General features: G+C 50.7%; 1 protein-coding gene across 1 annotated transcript in view; it reads right to left on the bottom strand.

Annotated features, from left to right (window-relative positions):
• Window positions 1–2346: 2346 nt before the first annotated feature.
• CLPB (ClpB homolog, mitochondrial AAA ATPase chaperonin) overlaps window positions 2347–24316 on the bottom strand; it is a gene marked incomplete at its 5' end in the record, with an annotated part of 41674 nt that continues 19704 nt past the window's right edge. The window contains 8 exons of the mRNA XM_015828014.1: window positions 2347–2601; window positions 4420–4524; window positions 6792–6911; window positions 8691–8764; window positions 10551–10707; window positions 15119–15280; window positions 16930–16974; window positions 22017–22072. Coding sequence (XP_015683500.1) covers window positions 2347–2601; window positions 4420–4524; window positions 6792–6911; window positions 8691–8764; window positions 10551–10707; window positions 15119–15280; window positions 16930–16974; window positions 22017–22072 — 974 coding nt within the window. The remainder of the gene's footprint in view (window positions 2602–4419; window positions 4525–6791; window positions 6912–8690; window positions 8765–10550; window positions 10708–15118; window positions 15281–16929; window positions 16975–22016; window positions 22073–24316) is intronic.

Raw genomic sequence — 24316 nt, 5'->3', positions numbered from 1 at the left:
TGAACCGCTGCTGTTGTTAAGTCAGTCAAACTGTTGTTAAAAGTCAGTCTGGCTTCCCCGTTGACCGATGTAAGTCGAGGACTGAACTGTGTAGCTCACTGGGTCGTGTTTCCTGTCTGGCCTAGCTGGGGGGGAGGACGGGGGGGGGGGCTGAGAGCCGCCACCTGCCTCAGCTTGTCGGCCGCTCCTGGCCAGGGGGGGTCTTTGTCCCCTACCCCAGTTTTGAGCTCCTTCTCTTGGGCCAGGAAAGGCGGGATTTTTGGTGATAATTCCTAAAAAACACAAATCAACTGACCCCCCACCCCAGGGTGGACTAGTCTAGGGCTTTTCAACCTTTTCACCCATTGTACCACTTTTAGGATGTGGCAACATCCGAGGACCATCAGTCGCCTAGCAAGGGGTCAAAAACTTAATGACCCCCCCCAAAAAAGGAAAAAAAGTGATGAAGTACAGGTAGTCCTCGACTTACAACAGTTCGCTTAGTGACTGTTTGAAGTTACAATGGCACTGAAAAAAGTGCCCTCCAAGCCACAGCCGAGCAAGACACCTGCCTGCCCGCCCGGCCGCGCTCTTCCTCCTGTCCGAGGTTTCCATTGTTGTGAGCATTTCTGTTGAGGATTGGCAGCGGGGGTGGGGTGGGGGGGTGTTTGGTTTTTATCCCCCCCCTCCCCGTCTGCTGGGTGGTTGCAGCAGGTTTTGGTCCCTTCACATGACCCTGGGACACTGGGACCGTCATAAATATGAATCAGTTGCCAAGCATGTGAATGTAAATCACAAGACCCTGGAGAGGCTGCAACATTCCAGCTGATCGGCGCTTCTTCTGGGCTCAGCAGAAGCGCCAGGATCAGCACTGAGCTCCAGCTGGAGCCTGGCGCTGATCCTGGCGCTTCCGCTGAGCCCTGACAGCCCCGAAGAAGCGCCGATCAGCTGGAAAGCGGCACTGATCCTGGGGCTTCCGCTGAGCCCTGACAGCCCTGCAGCTCCAGCCGTCTCTCGCTCAGGCTTGTGCGGTGCTGCCACCGGTTCAGCTCATTCCCCTCCCCCCTACCACTTTTGTAGGATGGTCGCATACCACCTGCCAGGTGCCAATGGACCACAGGTGGTACCCGCACCACTGGTTGAAAAGCCCTGGACTAGATGACCTCCAAGGTCCCTTCCAGTTCGGTTATTCTGCATTTCCGGAAGAGGGGCATGTTACAGGAAGTCCTGTACTTATTCGACAGCTCTTCTCTGCTGGCTGAGGAATTCTGGGAGTTGAAGTCCACGAGCCGTAAAGTCGCCAGCCAAGGTTGGAGACCCCTTCTGGGTTAGGGGAAAATTCGCCCACAAAGGTGCACATCAGCAAAAATAACGTTTCAGATCATTTGCAGGCCGTCCTCGATTTACAGCCGTTCGTTTAGCGACCGTTTGAAGTTACGACGGTGCAGGAAAAAACCAGACTTATGACCGTTCTTCACACTTAACGACCATTGCGGCACCCCCCTGGGGGGGTGTCACGTGATCCAAATTCAGACGCTTGACAAATGACTCAGATTTATGACCGCTGCAGGCTTCTGGCTTCATGCGATCCCCCCTTTGCGACCAAAGTCAAAGGGGGAAGCCGGATTCACTTAACAACCGTGTAACTGCAGCGATTCACTTAACGACGCCGGCAAGAAAGGCCGTAAAACGGGGCAAAGCTCACTTAAGAACCGTCCTGCAGAAATTTCGGGGGTCAATTGTGGTCGTAAGGCGGAGGACTTCCTGTTATTTCCAGAAGGGGACGCTATTGGAGGATAAGAAAGCAGCGATCCAGGGACCCAAAAGCCCCCCCCCTTTTGCTTGAGAGCTGGCAGCGGCTTTTTGTGGACAAAAGGACAAGGGACACCACGGAGACACACACTGCATTTATTCCAACACAACTGCAATAACTTAAATCTCTTTATGACCGTGGGGGCTGGAAACAACCTCCACACCACCCCGAACCCCCCCCCAATTCACAAGGCAGAAGAGCATCCGGGGCAGAGATTAGGCACTCAACCTGGCTGATGGGACAAGGATTCACCCCATACCTGAGACATGATAAGGACCCCGGATTGAATCTTCCCACGGACTCTACGGGACCACCCTAGACGGACGCCCCTCTTCCTGGGACTCTCTTCCTTTTGAGACCCCCTTCCGGCTGCATTGGACTACAACTCCCACGCGCCCAGGCAGTCCCTGGCGGGCGGAGGGCTGCCCTTCCTGCTGCCCTCCAGAGAAAGCTGCCCTCCCCGCCCCCGCAGACGTATCTATGTCTTACGGATCGCTTTATTACCAACTCTCGTTCTGCCAGGCGCTGCCCCGGGGGCACCGTGGGCCTGGCGCCTAGGAGGGGTAGGAGGCTTCGTCGGGCATCAGGGGGGCCTGGATGTCCAGCTTCCGGCTTTTGCTGTCCTCCAGGATCTCCAGGCGCAGCGTGGGGCACTTCCGCTGGCCCTCGGCGGGCAGGGGCATGTCCTGACCCCTGGCCTTGAGCAGATGCTTGTCGGAGTCGTCCACCGTGATCCTCAAGGTGCAGCCGTGGGGCAGGAGGTCCTGTTCGTAGGCCGCCGCGAGCTGGTTCACCACCCGGCGCTCGACCTGGCGGAGAGGGGAATCGGGCACTGCAGGCGGCAACTTCCGGGGCCGATAACGGCCGCGCGGGCTGCGTTTTCCAGCCAGCAAGGACCCCAAATCTCAGATTTCAGGGGGAAAAACAAAACCAACCAAGCGACAAGGGGACCGTCAGCTGGGGTTTTCTGCTCAGAATTGACAGAAGGGAGGGGTGCTAATTTATATCCGCGAGGCAGCGGGACCCCCGCCTGGTAGGAAATTGGCAGAATGTCTTTGTGTATCATTGCAAATTGATTTGAAAGACGCTTTCTTTTGCTTATTAAGTCCCTGCAGCAGCTGGGAAAGCTAGAAAACCAGCGAGGTTCTAGTCCTGATTGGCACATGAAAGCCGGCTGGGTGGCATAGGGCCAATCACCTGGAGACGGTGAGTTCTAGTCCTGCCTTAGACATTGAAGCTGGCTGGGTGACTTTGGACCAATCACCAGGAGACGGTGAGTTCTAGTCTCCATGTAAGCATGAGACAACTGGGTGACTTTGGGCCAGTCACCAGGAGACGGTGAGTTCTAGTCCAGCCTTAGGCATGAGAGCCACCTGAGTGATTTTGGGCCAATCACCAGGAGATGGTGAGTTCTAGTTTCTCTTTAGGCATGGAAGCTGGCTGGGTGGCTTTAGGCCAATCACCAGGAGACGGTGAGTTCTAGTCCCACCTTAAGCATGAAAGCCAACTGGATGATTTTGGGCCAGTCACCAGGAGATGGTGAATTCTAGTCTCCGTGTAAGCATGAAAGCCAACTGGGTGACTTTGGGCCAATCACTGGGAGACGGTGAGTTCTAGTCTCTCTTTAAGGCATGAAAGCCGGCTAGGTGACTTTGGTTCAATCCCCAGGAGACACTGAGTTCTAGTCCTGCCTTAGGCATTGAAGCTGGCTGGGTGGCTTTGGTCCAATCCCCAGGAGACGGTGAGTTCTAGTCCAGTGATGGCGAACCTTTTAGAGACCGAGTGCCCAAACTGCAACCCAAAACCCACTTATGCATCGTCAGGTACCGCGTGGGTGTGGCCCATTGGCTGGGCGTGGCCCATTGGGTGGGCGTGGCCGCGGTGGTAATGGCAGACTGGGTGGGACTAAAAAGTTCAATCAATCAATTCGAACTTTGTAAGATCTTTTTTTTCCTGCGAGAAGTTGAAATTGACTGATTGATTGAACCTTTTTTTTTTTTTTGCACACGGCGGCGGAGGCCTAAAGTGAAAAGGTTTTATAAAGCCCAGCTGGAGGCCTAGGACTGGGGCGACAGCGCATGTGCCCACAGAGAGGGCTCTGAGTGCCGCCTCTGCCACCCGTGCCATAGGTTCGCCACCACTGTTCTAGTCCCACCTTAAGCATGAAAGCCAACTGGGTGACTTTGGGCCAATCCCCAGGAGACGGTGAGTTCTAGTCCTGCCTTAAGCCAACTGGGTGACTTTGGGCCAATCCCCAGGAGACGGTGAGTTCTAGTCCTGCCTTAGCAGAAAAAATTGGTTGGGCGACTTTGGGCCAACCCCTCTCTTTTTCTCAGCCCTGCCCACCTCGCAGGATGGTTAATGTGGGGAAAAAAGGAAGAGAAAGGGTATATTAGGTACATCTGCTGCCTTCAGTTATTTTTTTTTTAAAAAGTGGGATATAAATAAACATTTATTTATTTTTTCCCAACGTTTCTGGTGCAGAACCTTTGGGAAAAAGTGAGCAATGAGCTCCATGCAAAAAAAGAAAAGGGGGGGAAAAAAGGAAGGAGCAATGGGTGGGGCGGGGGTCTTGCCCCTCAGCTCCAGGGGGGCCTGGAGAGAAAAGGAAGCCGGTCTCAGCTCACCTCGTGCTTGATGGAGCGGGCTCCGTAGTGCAGGTTGTAGCCGTCAGCCAGCACGTCCATCACCTCCCGGTCCCACACCAGAGTGATGTTGTGCCTCGCTTTGGCCTGCAGGGGGAGGAAGGAGCAGCAATGAGGGAATCCTCCAATAGGGGGCTTTCTGGATCGGAGCTTTTCAGCAGGAGAGGATTCTGCTCTCTCTCTCTGCCTCTGGGATGAGGCACACTGGAGCCCAGGGGTCGGCAACCTGGGCCCTTTTATGACTCCTGGACTTCAACTCCCAGAATTCCTGAGCCAGCCGTGCTGAGGGGAAAGGGAGAGGTTTCCAAGCTGAGCCAGGCTGGCTCAGGAATTCTGGGAGTTGAAGTCCACGAGTCATGAGGGGGCCAAAGTTTTCCTCATGCTGGCTCAGGAATTCTGGGGGTTGAAGTCCACGAGTCATGAAGGGGCCAAAGTTCCCCCATGCTGGCTCAGGAATTCTGGGAGTTGAAGTCCACGAGTCATGAAGGGGCCAAAGTTCTCCCATGCTAGCTGAGGAATTCTGGGAGTTGAAGTCCACGAGTCATGAAGGGGCCATAGTTCCCCCATGCTGGCTCAGGAATTCTGGGAGTTGAAGTCTGCGAGTCATGAAGGGGCCAATGTTTTCTCCATGCTGGCTGAGGAATTCTGGGAGTTGAAGTCCACCAGTCATGAAGGGGCCAAGTTTGAAGACCCCTGCCTAATGTGTCTTTTGGAGCAAAAACTAATATAAGACCCAGTCTTATTTTCGGGCAAACACAGGGTATAAGCCAGGGGTAGGCCACCTTGGCTCTTTTATGACTCGTGGACTTCAACTCCCAGAATTCCTGAGCCAGCATGAGGGAACTATGGCCCCTTCATGACTCGTGGACTTCAACTCCCAGAATTCCTCAGCCAGCATGGGGGAAATATGGCCCCTTCATCACTCGCGGATTTCAATTCCCAGAATTCCTGAGCCAGCGTGGGGGAACTATGGCCCCTTCATGACTGGTGGACTTCAACTCCCAGAATTCCTGAGCCAGCCTGGCTCAGCTTGGAAACCTCTCCCTTTCTCCTCAGCGTGGCTGGCTCAGGAATTCTGGGAGTTGAAGTCCACGAGTCATAAAAGAGCCAAGGTTGCCTACCCCTGCGAGTAGCACGTTGGGCAAATGTGCTTATTGCCTTCAACATGAAAGCAATGAGGCGGCATTGCGTGCGTGGCGTATCTGACTTCTAATTTCCAACTGACCTCAAACAGGATGGACAGGGACATCCAAAGGGCCAGAGGTGGGCCGGGGCCAATAAAATGCCCAGGTCCCTTTTAATTGTCCCAAAGGTGCTTTTTTTCAGGAGGCAACTGGACTTTTTTGGTTTTTCTTTGAAGACGTTTCGCTTCTCATCCCGGAAGCTTCTTCAGTTCTGACAAGATGGAGGGGAAGGGAAGGATTTATACTCCTTGCAGACAGCCGGTCATTTGCCTTCTTTCAGAGGGTCGTTGAGGCCACCTGGAGGTTTATCTGTGTCCTCAGGTGGGCTCAACAACCCTCTGAAAGATTGCAAACGACCAGCTGTCTGCAAGGAGTATAAATCCTTCCCTTCCCCACCATCCAGTCAGAGCTGAAGAAGCTTCTTGGATGAGAAGCGAAACGTCTTCAAGGAAAAACAAGAAAGTCCAATTGCCTCCTGAAAAAGCATCTTTGGGATGACGGAGAGTCTCCAGAGATATCTGTTTTAATTCCTTTTGGGAAGGCCAAGAGAAATGTCCCCCCCTCATCTCAAGGGGTGGGAGGGCACAGTGTTGCACAAAGTGGGTGCAATGGCAGAGAAGACCCTCTTCCTGGAAATCCCCCCCACCCAGTTGGAGTTCCCTAACTTATGAGGTGTGCAACCTGCCTTCCCTGTCGGAGAGGGTGGGGCGGGCTGACGTGACGGCACGAAGATGCTTAGGAAGAGCACAAGGGGGGGTCCTTGACCTACGACTGCAACCATTTCTGTGGCTAAGCAAGTTGTTAAGTGAGCCACGTCCGATTTCACGAGACTTTCTGCCACGGATCGCGGCAGTTGTGGAGCAAATTGTGTGGCTGTTAAACGAATCCATCTCTCCCCCCCCCATTGTTTTTGCTTTTGGAAGCCGGCCGGGAAGGTCGCCAAGGGTGGCGAGGTGACCCCGCCACCGTCATGAATATGAGTCAGTGGCCAATCCTGTGGCCACGGGGAAGCGGCAACGGTTGTTAAGTGTGTGAAAAAGATAAATCCCTTTTTTTCGGTGCCGTTGTGGCTTCGACCGGTCGCTAAACGACCGGTCGTAAGTCAAGGACTCCGTGCAGGGAAGAGGGAGGGGAGGGGAGTGAAGCCAGGGCGAGGCTGGCAGGGCTCACCCGCTTGGCCCAGAAACTCAGCTCCTTGTTGACCAGCTGGATCAGCTCCGATTGGCAAAAGGGGAGGAAGTAGACGATCTCGTTGATCCGGCCCAGGAACTCGTCCCGCCGAAAGTGAGCCTGGGGTGGGAGGGAGGAGAAGGGAGAAGGGCTGAAAATGGGTGGGTGGGTGGGATGGCATAGACCCCTCTGTTGCACCCTCTCCAAGGGGGCATCTTTGGAAATCACTGCGGGGGGGGGATAAAATGGCTCTGGGGAGTGGGATAGGTGGCGCACAAATTAAATAAATAGTAGATAGCGGAATAATTGAGTTGGAAGGGACCTTAGAGGCCTTTTAGTCCAGGACAAGAAGCAACGGATGGAAACTAGTCAAGGAGAGAAGCAACCTAGAACTAAGGAGAAACTTCCTGACAGTGAGGACAATTAACCAGTGGAACAACCTGCCTCCAGAAGCAGTGAATGCTCCAACACTGGAAGGTTTTAAGAAGGGACTGGACAGCCGTTTGTCTGGAATGGAATAGGGCTTCCTGCCTGAGCAGGGGCTGGACTAGAAGACCTCCAAGGTCCCTTCCAACTTTACTACTATAATCAAACTATAATCAAACCCCCAGTCCGTAGACCCATATCGGGCCGCAGCATGCCAGCAACCGGTCCGCACAAACAAGCAAAGCCCCATTGCAAGATGCAGACAGCACACAAAACCACGCACCCTCCGGTCTGCGGAAAAACCTCTCTCCGCGGAACCGGTCCCTGGTGCCCAAAAGGTTGGGGGCTTCGTTTCTAATCCAAACCCCCTTACAAAATGACAGAATCACAGAGTCGGAAGGGACCCTGGAGGTCATCTAGTCCAACCCACTACTCAGGTAGGAACCCCCCATACCGTTTCAGACAAATGGCTGTCCAGTCTCTTCTTAAAAAGTCCCCAGTGTCGGAGCACTCACAACTTCTGGAGGTAAGGAGTTCCACGGGTTAATGGCTCTATCAAGACGCCCCCCCCCCAGTTACTGCCTTGCTCTGGGTGAAACAGACCAGGGCCCCTTGTGAAGTTATGGGTGGGGGGGGGGTTCTAAGAAGAGATCGGACAGCCATTTCTCCAGAATCGTACAGGTGGTCCTCGACTTAGCGACCATTTGAAGTTACGGCACTGAAAAAAAGTGACAGGACCGTACTTACGACCGTCGCAGCGTCCCCAGGGTCACGTGATCAAAATCCAGCCGCCTGGCGACTGGCTCGTATTTACGACGGTCGCTGTGTCCCGGGAGTCACGCGATCCCCTTTTGCGACCTTCTGATAAGCAAAGCCGATGCGGACGCCAGATTCGCTTAACAACGGTGTTACTAACTTAACAACTGCAGTGATTCGCTTAGTAACTGGGGCGAGAAAAGTCGTAAAATGGAGCAAACTCGCTTCAGAAACGTTTTGCTTAGCAACCGAAATGCTGGGTCGTTAAGTCGAGGACTACCACCTGCAGAGAGGCAAGGCTGGGCCTCCGGGGCCCCTTTTACGACCTGTGGACTTCAACTCCCAGAATTCCTCAGCCGGCCAGGAATTGAAGCCCACGGGTCATCAATGCTCAGCCCTGCTACCAAGTCTCCTGCTTGAGCAGGGGGTTGGACTAGATGACCTCTAAGATCCCTTCCAACTTGTTATTCTGCTAAGTCCTGCATTTCCCCCCAGGAGGGGTGGGGAGAAGGTTTCCTGGCATAAATCCAACCATCCTAAGGCGAAGATACCAGCCTGGGATTCGGGGTTAGCTAGAAAACGGCCAACCTGTGGGGCCACTTAGCCGAGACCTCTGGATCCAGCTGGTGGCTGAAGCAGGGGGGAGAAAGAAAACACCCCCCCCGGGCTCCCATTTCTGGAACTCGGGCCCAGGGCTGTAAACAGCACCATCTGTACCTTGAGGATGGGGCGGATCACGTTCTCCTTGAACTGCTTGGAGATGGTTATCTTGTCCGTCACCTGGACGTCATCTGGAAGACAAAAGCAGAGCTGATGGGTACCCAAAACACAGCACTTAAGAGGTGGGGAGGGGGGGCCTTCCTGGGGGTGGGGAAAGGGCTGGCTGGCATCTGTCCGTCCATCCAGCCACCAGTCCATCCATCTGTTCATTCATCCATCCATTCATCCGTCCATCCACCCCTCCATCTATCCATGCATCTATCAAAAAAGCTAACGCAATCCTGGGTTGTGTAAACAGAGGCATAGAATCAAGATCACGCGAAGTATTACTACCAATTTATAAAGCCTTAGTAAGGCCAGACCTGGAGTACTGCAACCAGTTTTGGTCACCATACTGCAAAAAAGATGTTGAGAGACCTGGGAAAAAGTTCAGAGAAGAGCAACTAAGATGATCAAAGACCTGGAGACTAAAACATAGGAAGAACGGCTGCAGGACTTGGGTCTGGCTAGTCTGGAGAAAAGAAGAAATAGGGGAGACATGATAGCAGTATTCCAACATTTGAAGGGCTGTCACAAAGAAGAGGGGGGTCACGTTATTCTCCAAGGCACCAGAGGGAAGGACAAGAAACAATGGTTGGAAACTGATCAAAGAGAGAAGCAACCTGGAATTAAGGAGAAACTTTCAAACAGTGAGGACAATTAACCAGTGGAACAGCTTGCCACCAGAAATCATGGGTGCTCCATCACTGGAGATTTTAAGAGCAGACTGGACAGTCCCTTGTCTGAGATAGTTTAGGTTCTCCTGCTTGAGCAGGGGGCTGGACTAGAAGACCTCCAAGGTCCCTTCCAGCTTTATTCTATTCTATTCTGTTCTGTATTTCTATTCTATTCTATTCTATTCTATTCTATTCTATTCTATTCTATTCTATTCTAAATTCTAATTCTAATTCTTTATTCTATTCTATTCTGTTGTTCTGTTCTGTTCTGTTCTATTCTAATTCTTATTTCTATTCTATTCTATTCTGTAATTCTGTTCTATTCTGTATTTCGATTTGTAATTCTATTCTATTTTATTCTGTATTTCTATTCTATTCTATTCTATTCTATTCTATTCTATTCTATTCTATTTTCTATTCTATTCTATTCTATTCTATTCTATTCGTCTAGTCCTAGTCTAGTCTGTTCCATTCCGTCCATCCACCCATCCATCCATGCCAGCTCTCCCAAGGGGGCTGCGAGACCCCCCCCCCCATTGCTTGAAAACAGTAGCCAAGGCTGACTGGGCAATCCTGTGGCCAGGGTAAGGATGACAGACCTGCACTACAATTAGTCCTCCACTTACAACAGTTCGCTTACTGACCGTTCAAAGTTACAACGGCCCTGAAAAAGGAGACTTATGACCGTTTTTCACACGACCGTGGCAGCATCTCCCTGAGTCACATGATCAAAATTCAGATGCTTGGCAACGGACTCGTATTTACGACAGCGTCCCGTGGGGGTCACGTGATCCCCTTTGTGACCTTCTGACAAGCCAAGTCCATGGGGGAGGCCAGATTCATTGAACAACCCTGTCGCCAACTTAACAACTGCAGTGATTCGTTTAACAACTGTGGCAAGGAAGGTCGTAAAAGAGGGCAAAATTCACTTAACAAACGTCTCGCTTAGCAACCGAAATGTTGGGCTCCACTGTGGTCATAAGGCCAGGAAGGAAGATGGTGGACCGCACAGGATTGCCCTGCGCGGTCTCCAGGGGTTCCGGGGTCTACTCAGAGTAAGGAGGCTGCTGGGGAGGAAGGAAGGAAGGAAGGAAGGAAGGAAGGAAGGAAGGAAAGAAGGAAAGAAGGAGGAGGTACCCACCCAGCTTTTCGGCGATTCTCTTCCGGCTCAGCTCCGCGGCGTCCTCCCTCAGTTCCAAAGCATGCTGGGCGATCTCGTCGCTGGCCACGTTGGAGGTCATGATGAAGATGGCGTCCTTGCAGTCAATGGTCTTCCCCTTCCCGTCGGTCAGCCGGCCCTTCCCGAGACACGGGAAACGGACATAAGCCTCGTCAGGCCGAAGAGAAGCCCCCAGGCCCTTGGATGTCAGCAGACAGCAACCCCCCCTCCCTCCCTCCCTCCCTTCCAGCATTGATGAAGCTATTCCCCAAAGCCCCCGAAGAAGGCGGCACAAGGAGCAACTGATGGAAACTCATCAAGGAGAGAAGCAACCTGGAATTAAGGAGAAACTTCCTGACAAGTTAGAACAGTTAATCAGTTGAACCACCTGCCTCTAGAAGTTGCAGGAGGCTTTCAAGAAGAGACTAGACAACTATTTGTCTGAAATGGACTAGTCCAGGGGTAGGCAACCTTGGCTCTTTTATGACTCGTGGACTTCAACTCCCAGAATTCCTGAGCCAGCCACGCTGAGGGGAAAGGGAGAGGTTTCCAAGCTGAGCCATGCTGGCTCAGGAATTCTGGGAGTCGAAGTCCACGAGTCATGAAGGGGCCAAGGTTGCCGACCCCTGGACTAGAAGATCTCCACGGCCCCTTCCCACTCTAAACCTCTGCAAAAAAGCCAGCCAAACTTAAGAGAGCATCAAGGAGCGCCCGGTCTCCCCCCACCTCCTTGTAGCACTGATGAGGTTGCCTAGTTGCGTCATGAGACGCCTGCAAGGAGAAAGTTCACTCATTACCCCAGAGCAGGGGTAGGCAACCTTGGCTCTTTTATGACTCGTGGACTACAACTCCCAGAATTCCTGAGCCAGCATGGCTCAGCTTGGGAACATCTCCCTTTCCTCTCAGCGTGGCTGGCTCAGGAATTCTGGGAGTTGAAGTCCACGAGTCATAAAAGAGCCAAGGTTGCCTACCCCTGCCCCAGAGCTTGTGGCACAGGTAGTCCTCCACTTATGACCACCATTGAATCAGTAACCCACTTCCGGCTTCCCCACTGACTTTGCTTATCAGATGATTGCGAAAAGGGATCACGTGACACCTCCCCCCCGGGACACTGCGTCCGTCATAAACGTGAGTCAGTTGCCAAGCGGCCGAATATTGATCACGTGACCCCTGGGGAGGCTGCAACGGTTGTAGGAAAAACGGTCGTGAAGTCCCTTTTTTCAGTAAAGTGGTAACTTCGGACAGTCACTAAACAAACTACGGTGAGTTGCCCCAACGTCGTTCCTCGGAGGACGGCTCTTCGGTGGGCCCAGCTTCACTGAGGATAGGGTCACCGTTCGTTTAGTGACCGTTCAGGTACAACGGCACTGGAAAAAGGGACTTAGCACCGTTTTTCACACTTATGACCGTTCCAGCGCCCCCCAGCGTCACGCGATCAAAATCCAGACGCTTGGCAACTGTCTCGTATTTACGATGGGTCGCAGTGTTCCCGGGGGGGGGCACGTCATCCGCTTTTGCGACTTTCTGACGGGGGAAGCTGGATTCGCTTAACGACGGTACGGCTCACTTAAGAACTGCAGCGATCGGCTTAACGACTGGGGCAAGAGAGGTCGCAAAATGGGGCAAAAACTCACTTTGGGACAGGAATTGGGGGCTGAGCTGTGGTCGTTGAGTCTCAAGGCCGACCTGATTTTTTTGCTCCGGGCGAACGAAAGGCCCCCCCAGGAACCGCCTGGGCTTCGGGGTCCGACCCGGGACCCGAAGGATCCCCACCCAGAAGGGAGACGGACCCTGGACTTTGGGGCAAGGCAGGGGTGCGAGGCTGGCCCCTGCAGGGATCCCCGGTTCTCCCGTCCGAGAATGCTAAATTTAAGGGCCTTTTAAAAATACGGATGGTTTGTAAGGGGGGGGGGAGGAGGAGGAGGAGGAGGAGGAGAAGGGCGAAGAGGAGCAAGGAGGACACAGAATGGGGGGGGGGAGGAGGGAGGCCTGCTCCCCCCTCCCCTTTCTAAGTGTCGCCAGGAGCGCTCCTGTCCAGCCGAACGAACGACACACATTTGTGTCAGAGCCGGGGATTAACATTTCGGTTATTGCTCTGTCAGGCCGGCAGTTCAGGAATTGATTTCGCATTTAGCGGCTGCCACCGTGATCTATGCAAGAAAAATACCACGGTTATTAATCCTGGGTTGAAAAGGGGGAGAAAAAAACCAACAAAACACAAAACAAAACCCACCCCAAACAAACAGAACTCTGAAAAGGCACCGCCGAGGACGCGGCCATTTTTCCAGGAGGCCGAGGGTTGGGAGACACCCCGTGGAGGCTGGTGGGTTCAGGGGGTGGGGTGGGGGATGACTCCCCTGGCCCAGCCGGGTGCAGAAAGCCCCCTGGCACTCAAGTGACACAGCTGGGCATGCCGGCCTCGTTAGAGATGTAAGTCATGACGGTCGTAAAGTGGGTCGTCCACATGGCCGACCCGATTTTATGAGCCTTTTTGGAGAGGGGGGGTGTTAGGGTGTGGAGAGGGGATCTACCCTCCTGGTTCCTGACGGTCTACGGGAAGCTTCTATGGCAGGGATAGGCCACCTGGGCTCTTTTATGACTCGTGGACTTCAACTCCCAGAATTCCGGACCCAGCATGAGGGAAATATGGCCCCTTCATGACTCGGGGATTTCAACTCCCAGAATTCCTGAGCCAGCATGGGGGAACTATGGCCCCTTCATGACTCCTGGACTTCAACTTCCAGAATTCCTGAGCCAGCATGGCTCAGCTTGGAAATCTGTCCCTTCCCCTCAGCATGGCTGGCTCAGGAATTCTGGGAGTTGAAGTCCACGAGTCATAAAAGAGCCCAGGTTGCCCACCCCTGGTCTATGGGTTCAGCTTAACAGAACAACAGAAAATCAGAGTTGGAAGGGACCTTGGAGGTCTTCTAGTCCAACCCCTCCAACGAATGATTGTCCAGTGTCTTCTTGAGGACCTCCAGCGATGGAGCACCCACAACTTCTGGTGGCAAGCTGTTCCACTGATTCATTGTTTTCGCTTTCAGGAAATTCCTCCTCAATTCCAGACTGCTTCTCTCCTTGATTAGTTTCTATCCGTTGTTTCTTGTCCTGCCCTCAGGCGCTTTGGAGAAGAGGTGTCCAACCTTGACAACTTTAAGATTTGTGGTAGCTTCAACTCCCAGAATTTCTCAGCCAGACATGCTGGCTTGAGGAATTCTGGGAGCTGAAGTCCACAAGTCTTAAAATTGCCAAAGTTGGAGAGTCCAGAATGAATGAAGGAGTGAATAAGCTGGAACCCAGAAGAAATGAATGAATAAATGACCTGGAACCCAGAATGAAAGTGAGTGAATGAATGAATGGATGGATGAATGGATGGACCTGGAATCCAGAACAAATGAATGAACTGGAACCCAGAATGAAGGAGTGAGTGAATGAATGAATGAATTGGAACCCAGAATGAATGAATGAATGAATGGATGGACCTGGAATCCAGAACAAACGAATGAATGAATTGGAACCCAGAATGAAGGAGTGAATGAATGAATGAATTGGAACCCAGAATGAAGGAGTGAGTGAATGAATGAATTGGAACCCAGAATGAAGGAGTGAGTGAGTGAGTGAGTGAGTGAGTGAGTGAATGAATGAATGGATGGATGGATGGATGGACCTGGAATCCAGAACAAACGAATGAATGAATTGGAACCCAGAATGAAGGAGTGAATGAATGAATGAATTGGAACCCAGAATGAAGGAGTGAGTGAATGAATGAATTGGAACCCAGAATGAAGGAGTGAGTGAGTGAGTGAATGAATGAATGGATGGATGGACCTGGAATCCAGAACAAACGAATGAATGAATTGGAACCCAGAATGAAGGAGTGAATGAATGAATGAATTGGAACCCAGAATGAAGGAGTGAGTGAGTGAATGAATGAATGAATGAATGAATGAATGAATGCATGCATGGATGGATGGACCTGGAATCCAGAACAAACGAATGAATGAATTGGAACCCAGAATGAAGGAGTGAATGAATGAATGAATGAATTGGAACCCAGAATGAAGGAGTGAGTGAGTGAGTGAATGAATGAATGAATGAATGGATGGATGGACCTGGAATCCAGAACAAACGAATGAATGAATTGGAACCCAGAATGAAGGAGTGAATGAATGAATGAATTGGAACCCAGAATGAAGGAGTGAGTGAGTGAGTGAATGAATGAATGAATGAATGAATGCATGGATGGATGGACCTGGAATCCAGAACAAACGAATGAATGAATTGGAACCCAGAATGAAGGAGTGAATGAATGAATGAATGAATTGGTACCCAGAATGAAGGAGTGAGTGAGTGAATGAATGAATGGATGGATGGACCTGGAATCCAGAACAAATGAATGAATGAACTAGAACCCAGAATGAAGGAGTGAGTGAATGGATGGATGGATGGACCTGGAACCCAGAACAAATGAATGAATCTATGAACGACCTTGGAGCTTGAACAAATGAGTGACCTGGAACCCAGAACAATCCCAAGGAGACGGATCTTACTTCATCGAAGAGCTGCAGCATGATGGTTAGGACATCTGGGTGGGCCTTGTCCACCTCATCAAAGAGGACCACGGCGTTGGGGCACTGCTTCAGCTTCTTTGTGAGCTGCCCCCCATCGTCATGACCAATGTAGCCTGGGGGAGAACCAATGAACTTGGCCACCTGCAAGAGACCCCCAGAGTTACATCACCCAGCCTTCTGGGCTTCGGAGTAAGGACGCTGCTCCCGAGGCACAAGCTGAAGAGAGGCTGGCCGTATTTGGAACAGAACCAGACCAGCCCTGATCGCGATAGCAACAGCTCTTAGACTTATAGACCGCTTCTCAGTTCGCTTACAGCCCTCTCTAAGCCGTTTACAGAGTCAGCCGGTTGCCCCCCCCAACAATCTGGATCCTCATTTTACCCGCTTCGGAAGGATGGAAGGCCGAGTCAAGCTTGAAGTTCGTCGGGATCGAACTGCCGAATTCCTGGCAGCCGGCAGTCAGCAGAAATAGCCTGCAGTTCCGCATTCTAACCACTGCGCCACCACGGCTGAATTATACACAGTCCCAATTACACATATTTGTTCTTGGGAAGTTATGTTGAGAAGCCCTGTCTCTGAGGCTCAACCTACAGACAAGGTTTTTGATATCTGGATAGGGTTGGAGAGGGACCTACCTAGAAGGTGGGAAGAGCTCCTTCACCTACAGCTTCCTATCCACTCCCTTCTAGCACGGATGATGCTCCCTAGTTGGGTCCTGAAACATCTGCGAGGAACCTCTTCCTCCTCCTCCTATCCTTCCACCTCCCCTTTGATGACGTTCCCTAGTCGGGTCACGAAATGTCTTCAAGCAAGCGACCAAGCTCAGAGAGCACCAAGGACACTACGGTTGAACCCTGGGCTACAAATGTCCTACTGCAGACATGTCAAACACAAGGCCCAGGGGCCAGACGCAGCCCGCGAAGTGGTGTCATGTGGCCCGCGAAGCCATCCTGGAAACTGTGAGGGAACGGCCCCCACTGCCTTGGCCCTGGCCGGCCGGGAGCCAATGTACAATTTTGTGGTGGCCATCTATGCTGAAATGCATTCAGTCTTAGCTCCACAAGGCCATCTGGGAACAGTGAGGAACCAGCCCCTGCTGTGTCGCTCCCGCCCCCTGGGTGCATGCTGGGGAGGGGTCACCCTTTGTGAGGAATGAAGAAATGGACCATGCCTTGGTGCTTGCCCCGGTCCCACCCCCTTCTGCCAGAGACCCTCAGATCTGTCCCACTCCTGCCCAGGCCCCCACAGGCACCCTTGATGCAAACGATGTAGAGCTGGCCGCGCCCACCCAGTAGGCCACACCCACTCCTCCACACACACCCAGTAGGCCACACCCACTCTGGCCAAACTCACCTGGACCCCCAAGGGCAACCGCAATGCTGATGCGGCCCTCAAGGAAATTAGGTTTCACACTCCTGACCTACAGCTTCCTATCCACTCCCTTCTAGCAGGGATGATATTCCCTAGTTGGGTCCTGAAACGTCTGCGAGAAACCTCCTCCTCCTCCTCTCCTTCCACCTCCCCTTTGATGACGTTCCCTAGTCGGGTCAAGAAATGTCTTCAAGCTCAGAGAGCAACAAGGACACTACGGTTGAACCCTAGGCTACCAATGTCCTACTGAGACTGGCCGATAGCAGGAAATTTGAGCAACACAGACCTAGAGGAACGAAGCCAACTCCTTTGGAGGAAGAGTTCGCTTCTGGGATGGTGAAAGTGAGGGTGGTCTTTGGGGTCTGCAAAGGATGGCAGCTGATTGAGGGGGGCAGAAACAGCCCCCCACTCTTCCTCACCTCGTGTCTCTCTTGAAACTCCGACATGTCCATGCGAATGAACCCCTGTTGAGGAAAGAAGGAAAGGAGAGTTGTCAGAACTGCTCAAGACACTTGTTAAAGGGGGGAGCACTCTCTACACAGTTTGGGTGTGTGTGTGTGACATTTTGCCCTTTCTGAAGATGAAAGGTGCCTGTCCACAAGGAGGCTGGTCAAGGGATCCACAACTCACGTCCTCCTACACCAGTGGTTCTCAACCTTTTTAATGCCGCGACCCAAACCGGTCGTAAGTCGAGGACTAAACCGGTCGTAAATCGAGGACTAAACCAGTCGTAAGTCGAGGACTACCCAACCGGTCGTAAGTCGAGGACTTTCCCTGCCCGGGAGTGCCGTGCATGCGTGGTTCCGCCCCCTGCGCCGGTCGAGGCATAGCTGGCAAGTGGCAGAGACGGAGCAGGCCGACCACCAGCTGGCCCAGCCCAAGGGAGGTAAGGCACCCGCCGGAAAAGGGGAAAAAATGGCGGACAAAAAAAATGGCGGACAGCCTTGCTTGGCGACCCCCGTGAAATGGTCGATCGACCCCAAATGGGGTCCCGACCCACAGGTTGAGAACCACTGTCCTACACCAAATAGGCACCGTGGCCTTAAGGATGGCTGTTCAAAACTCACTTCCCCGAATATTTAAAAAAAGTCAAAGGCTATTATGGCAACGGGGCCCAAGTTTGTCAAAATTGAGATGTTTCATTGACCCGCCCAGGTAACGTCTTCAGTCAAACTGAAAGCTCTGGGCAGGCAGAGACTCACAATCGTGAGAATTCTCACTGCTTTTCATTTGGGGGAGAAACCCCCCCCCCCAGTCGGTATGGCAAGAGTTAGTCGAGTGATGGCGAACCTTTTAGAGACCGAGTGCCCAAACTGCAACCCAAAGCCCACTTATGCATTGTCGGGTGCCGGGTGGGCGTGGCCCATTGGGTGGGTGTGGCCCATTGGGTGGGCGTGGCTGCGGTGGTAACGGCAGACTGGGTGGGACTAAAAAGTTCAATCAATAATTTTAGAGTATTATTAGTATTAATAGCTTATTATAGTGAAATTTTTATTAGTTTTAATTATATGATATTATTATTATTTTTAGTATTAGTATTGTTTAACAATATTCTATTGTTTAATAATTAGGATACTAATTTGTTTATGTTTTAATTATTATTATTATATTTATGTTAAAGGGGAGTTAAAGCGCATTATGGACTTGGTTATTTATGTAGTTGGTTAATGTTAGTTAGATTATGATTATTATATTTGTAACCCTGTATTCAGCTCTGGGAAGTGGGGGAGAGAGAGGGGGGGGTTTAGGGTGGGTTGGTTTTGGGGTTTATATTGTAACTTTTATAAAACTTTTCAATTAAAAAAAAAAGTTCAATCAATTCCAACTTTGCAAGAACTTTTTTTCCCCAAATTGACTGATTGATTGAACCTTTTTTTTTTTTTGCACATGGCGGCGGAGGCCTAAAGTGAAAAGGTTTTATAAAACCCAGCTGAAGGCCCAGGACTGGGGCGACGGCAAGCGTGCCCACAGAGAGGGCTCTGAGTGCCGCCTCTGGCACCCGTGCCATAGGTTCGCCACCACTGGGTTAGTCCATTCCGACGACTCTCTGACTCTCCGTCCACCCAAAATTGCCATTTTGACCGAAGAAGTTACTCGGATGAGTTAACGAAACATCTCAGTTTTAATAAACTTGGGCCCAGTTGCCACGATTTCCACCTTTTTTGGATATCTTTGGCCTGGATGATTGAGTCTCCATTTACACATCAGTTCCCTGAAGTGCTCCTAGGCCAGGTGCGCTGAAATAAGAAGGAAGCTGAGCTGGCTCAGGGATCAAAACTGTCCTATCCTATCCTAGAACCAGGCTGTCTCTGATCACAGGCTTCGCTGAGTGTCTGTCTCATTTAGTGGCAGCTACGATGGTGACGGGAAAGTAATCCAGCAACTCATCCTTGCATTGATGACCTTTGCAGGCCTGCAAGGCGAAGGAAAGTTGAAGATAATAAACACAGTTACCATCCATCCATCTGGCTTGTCAGAAAGTCGCAAAAGGAGACCCCAGGACACTGCGACCGTTATAAATACGAGTCAGTTGCCAAGCATTGGAATTTGAGTCTCGTGACCCATGGGGCAACAGCCGTATGTGTCGCTTTTTTCAGTGCTGTTGTAACTTCGGTCGGTCACTAAATGAACTACCTATACTCCTGAAACCTAGGTGGGTGCCTCTGACTGAGATGCCCCACCAGGGTTTCAGGTGTCACATCGGTCCGGATCCTGCTGATAGGAAAAGGTGGGTGGCCCCCTTATCTCTTGGAGGACCTGAACCTTGACAGTGCTAGGCTGCATTAACAGAGGGAGAGACTCAAGATCACGTGAAGTGTTAATACCACTTTACAAGGCCTTGGTAAGGCCACACTTGGAATATTATATCCAGTTTTGGTCACCACGGTGTAAAAAAGAGGTTGAGACTCTAGAACAGTGGTTCTCAACCTTTTTAATGCCACGACCCCAACCGGTCGTAAGTCGAGGACTAAACCAGTCGTAAGTCGAGGACTACCCAACCAGTCATAAGTCGAGGACTTTCCCTGCCCGGGAGCGCCGCGCATGCATGGTTCCGCCCCCTGCGCCGGCCGAGGCGTAGCTGGCAAGCGGCAGAGACGGAGCAGGCCGACCACCAGCTGGCCCAGCCCAAGGGAGGTAAGGCACCCGCCGGAAAAGGGGGAAAAAATGGCGGACAAAAAATATGACAGACAAAAAAAAATGGCGGACAGCCTTGCTTGGCGACCCCCATGAAATGGTCGATTGACCCCAAATGGGGTCCCGACCCACAGGTTGAGAACCACTGTTCTAGAAAGAGTGCAGAGAAGAGCAACAAAGATGATCAGGGGACTGGAGGCTAAAACACATAAGGAACGGTTGCTGGAATTGGGTATGTCTAGTTTAATGAAGAGAAGGACGAGGGGAGACATGATAGCAGTCTTCCAGTATCTTAGGGGCTGCCACAAAGAAGAGGCAGTCAAGCTATTCTCCAAAGCGCCTGAAGGCAGGACAAGAAGCAACGGATGGAAACCAATCAAGGAGAGAAGCAACCTGGAACTAAGGAGAAACTTCCTGACATTGAGAACAATTAACCAGTGGAACCACCTGCCTCCAGAAGCGGTGAATGCTCCAACACTGGAGGTTTTTAAGAAGAGACTGGACAGCCATTTGTCTGAAATGGTGTAGGGTTTCCTGCCTAAGCAGGGGGTTGGACTAGATGACCTCCAAGGTCCCTTCCAACATCATCATCATCATCATCATCATCATCATTATTGATGGTATCTTGAGAATCAGGTGTTTCTACCTGTTGCCAGACTGAAAATCCAGGCATTCTTAGAGGGGAAAAATGAGCTTTGCTTTCCATCCCAGTGGAAAAACCTCTTCTTGCCAAGCAAACTGGCGTTTTTCCTCACGAGTAATAACCTACGCATCCCACGGAAGCATTATTTCACTTCGACAGACGGCGGGGGCTTTAATTTAGCATTTTGTTGGCTTGTGTTTTATTCTGCTCATAATTTAAATTCTTCGCTTGTGGAGGGACCCGATATATTTCTTGGTATGTTTGCAAACACTCAAATAGTTTTAATACTCGGCTGTCCTGTTTGACAAATTAAGTTTCAGATTTCCTATATTTTCTAATCACCCTAACGAAAGGAAGAAAGGGGCCTTAATGACAACTCCTGACAGGGTTTCCCGAGAAAGGCGACTAAATTTCCATTTCCAGCGATAAAACTCTCGTCTTTCGCATTCCTGTAGTCCTCAACTTGCAACAATTCATTGGGTGGCTGTTCAAAGTTGCGACGGCATTGAAAACTATGACATTAAATGACTATTTTTCACAGTGACGGCCTTTGCAGCATCCCCAGGATCAAAATTCAGACGCTTGGCAACTGGCTCCTATTTACGACGGTCGCAGCGTCCTGAGGTCACGTGATCCCCTTCTGCAACCTGCTGACAAGCCAAGTCAATGGGGAAGCCAGATTCACTTAACCGGGTTAATAATTTAACGACTGCCGTGGGTGTACGCGACAATCCTTCAAGGACAGCCTCTGATCTAATAGGTTGCATTCACCCAAGTCGAAGGTTAGCCGAGCAAACGTCCCCACTGCCAGGCTCTCCCTGGCCAAGCAGGGGGGCGCCTGGTGCAGCCGCCTAAGTAACAGATATATAGAGCCAGGAGGGCGGATTCTGACTTTTTAAGACGGTCGAGGGACTCATCTTTTCTCTATTTTATCTTTTCGCTTATCAGTTTAAATTATATGCTGCCCGTCAGGCCACCCAAGGCCACTGGCACCTGAGGGCAGCAGTAGCAAGTCAGCAGGTCCCAGAATTATTGCCAGATTGGTCTGGTGGTTAAGGCACTAGGCTAGAAACAGGAGGCGGTGAGTTCCAGTCCCGCCTTAGGCACGAAAGACGGCTGGGTGACTTTGGGCCAATCACCAGGAGACTGGGAGTTCTAGTCCCATCTTAGGTACGAAAGACGACTGGTGACTCTAGGCCAATCACCAGGAGAGTGGGAATTCCAGTCCCGCCTTAGGCACAAAAGACGGCTGGGTGACTTTGGGCCAATCACCAGGAGACTGGGAATTCTAGTCCCGCCTTAGGCACAAAAGACTGAGTGACTTTGGGCCAATCACCAGGAGACGGGGAGTTCTAGTCCCGCCTTAGGCACAAAAGACGACTGGGTGACTTTGGGCCAATCACCAGGAGACTGGGAGTTCTAGTCCCGCCTTAGGCNAAAGACGACTGGGTGACTTTGGACCAATCACCAGGAGACTGGGAGTTCTAGTACCGCCTTAGGCATGAAAGACAGCTGGGTGACTTTGGGCCAATCACCAGGAGACTGGGAGTCCTAGTCCTCTAGTCCTGCCTTAGCCATGAAAGCTGGCTGGGTGACTTTAGGCCAGTTTCCTCAGCCAGCATGGAATTCTGGGAGTTGAAGTCCACAAGTCTTAGCGGCCCAGGCTGAGGGACTCTTGATTCTACAGCTGTTCTCGGCCTGCACAGAATCCCCAGCTGGAGCTCTTACCTTTTTGACGTCTTTGTGCAGGTACTTGGCTGTTTGCTTGGCCAGCTCGGTTTTACCTGTTCAGGAGGCAAGACCGGCAGACGTTCAGAGGAGGAAGGCTCCCTTAAACACGACAAAATACAGGCAGCCCTCCTCTTCACAACCACAAGCGGGACTAAAATTCCCACTGATAAGCAAGGCAGTTGTTACCTTATGTTATGCGCCAGATTTTGTGACCTTTTTCTGGCAGGGTTGTTACGTGAATCACGGGGGTTCTTAAGCAAACCCAGCTTTCCCCCTTGGAAGCTAGCTGGGAAGGTCGCAAACGGCTCAGGCCAGGAATGCTGGTTTAAGACCCAGCTTTCCCTACTGCACTGATCTTAATAATAATAATAATAATAATAATAATAATAATAATAATAATAATAATAATAAGTTGGAAGGGACCTTGGAGGTCATCTAGTCCAACCCCCTGCTCAGGCAGGAAACCCTACACCATTTCAGACATAAATGCCAAATCTAGTGTGAACATCTGGCTGACTGCGATGATCAAGATTAATAATAATAATAATAATAATAATAAATGATAGTAATGATAATAATAATAATAAGTCAATTGCAAAAGGCGGCCTTACTAGGAACTGCTTCCATCCTGCGACGATATCTGTAATACCATCAAACATCCACATCTGCCTATCCCAGGTCCCAAATCCAGTCTGAATATCTGGCTGACTGCAATGATCATTAATAATAATAATAGGGTTGGAAGGGACCTTGGAGGTCATCTAGTCCAACCCCCTGCTCAGGCAGGAAAACCCATGACCGTTTCGGACAAGTGGCCGTCCAGTCTCTTCTTAAAAACGTCCAGTGTTGGAGCATTCACCGCTTCTGGAGGCAGGTTGTTCCACTGGTTAATTGTTCTGACTGTCAGGAAGTTTCTCCTAAGTTCTAGGTCACAATCTCCTTTGTTTACTGGATTTATATACAACTCTGGTCATAAAAGTCTGGGCACGAGACGATGAATCATTCAAAATGTATATTGCAAAACAAATCTATTTTGATATGGACCAACAGGCAGAGCAGCTCACAAGAGTTGTTCCTGGCCAGGTGTGTCTCTGTCCCCAAGGTAAAAAGCACCTTGGAGATTTATTTACTATTTATTGATTAGGCGGTGTTTTTTTTTCTACTCTAGTTATTTGACTCTAAGCAGCTGATAAACAACAATGTACAAACAGGTCATAATACAACAATTCAGGAAAAAAACAACAACCCAGAAGTTATCAATCTATCTACCAGCTCTAGAGGGGAACATCCAGAGTAGAGAATTTCTTTTCTTTTCTTTTTTTTAATTTTCCTTTTATTATTTCTATAGCTGCCCACTTTAACCAAGTAACTCTGGGAGGTTTACAATTCTAAAAGTATAAAAATTAAAAAAACAATAAAATGATAAAAAAAACTCTTGATACTTCTTTGCTGCTGTTGTTTTTTTTCCAGCAACATCAGGAGCCCATTCCAGCTTTTAAGTTGGTTTTCCCACCTCGGTAACTTTCAAGATCCGTGGACCTCAAATCCTAGTGGGCAGGCTAGAGAATTCTTAGCAAAAGGCCAGCCGTGCTGGCTGGGGAATGCTGGGAGTTGAAGTCTGTCAGACAGCTGAGGCCAGGGGTCTTCACACTTGGCCCTTTGATGACTTGTGGACTTCAACTCCCAGAATTCCTCAGTCAGCATGTATCAGAAAGGAGAGGGGTTTGCATAGAGGAGGAGTAGAAGGAGTAGGAGGAGGGGTCCTTGGTGTTCTCTGAGCTTGGCTGTTTGCTTGCAGACGTTTCATGACCCAACTAGGGAACCTCATCAGGGCTAGAAGGGAGGAGGAGGAGGAGAAGAAAGGAAGGAAGGAAGGAAGGAAGGAAGGAAGGAAGGAAGGAAGGAAGGAAGGAAGGACTGTGGGGTCCTTGGTGCTCTCTGAGTTGGGCTGTTTCCTTGTAGACGTTTCATGACCCAACTAGGGAACCTCATCAGAGCTAGGAGGGAGGAGTAGTAGAATGTAGTAGAGGAGGATGTAGTAGAGGAGGATGAAGAGGAGGAGGAGGAGGAAGCCGAAGAGGAAGAGGAAGAGGAAGAGGAAGATGAAGAAGAAGAAGAAGAAGAAGAAGAAGAAGAAGAAGAAGAAGAAGAAGAAGAAGAAGAAGAAGAAGAAGAAGAAGAAGAAGAAGAAGAAGAAGAAGAAGAAGAAGAAGAAGAAGAAGAAGAAGAAGAAGAAGAAGAAGAAGAAGAAGAAGAAGAAGAAGAAGAAGAAGAAGAAGAAGAAGAAGAAGAAGAAG

Source organism: Protobothrops mucrosquamatus, unplaced genomic scaffold (genome assembly GCF_001527695.2).
Source record: "Protobothrops mucrosquamatus isolate PMUCROS unplaced genomic scaffold, P.Mucros_1.0 scaffold4156, whole genome shotgun sequence".
Taxonomy (NCBI): Eukaryota; Metazoa; Chordata; class Lepidosauria; order Squamata; family Viperidae; genus Protobothrops; species Protobothrops mucrosquamatus.
The sequence above is the reverse complement of the archived record's forward strand: the minus strand, read 5'-3'. Positions and strand labels throughout refer to the sequence as shown.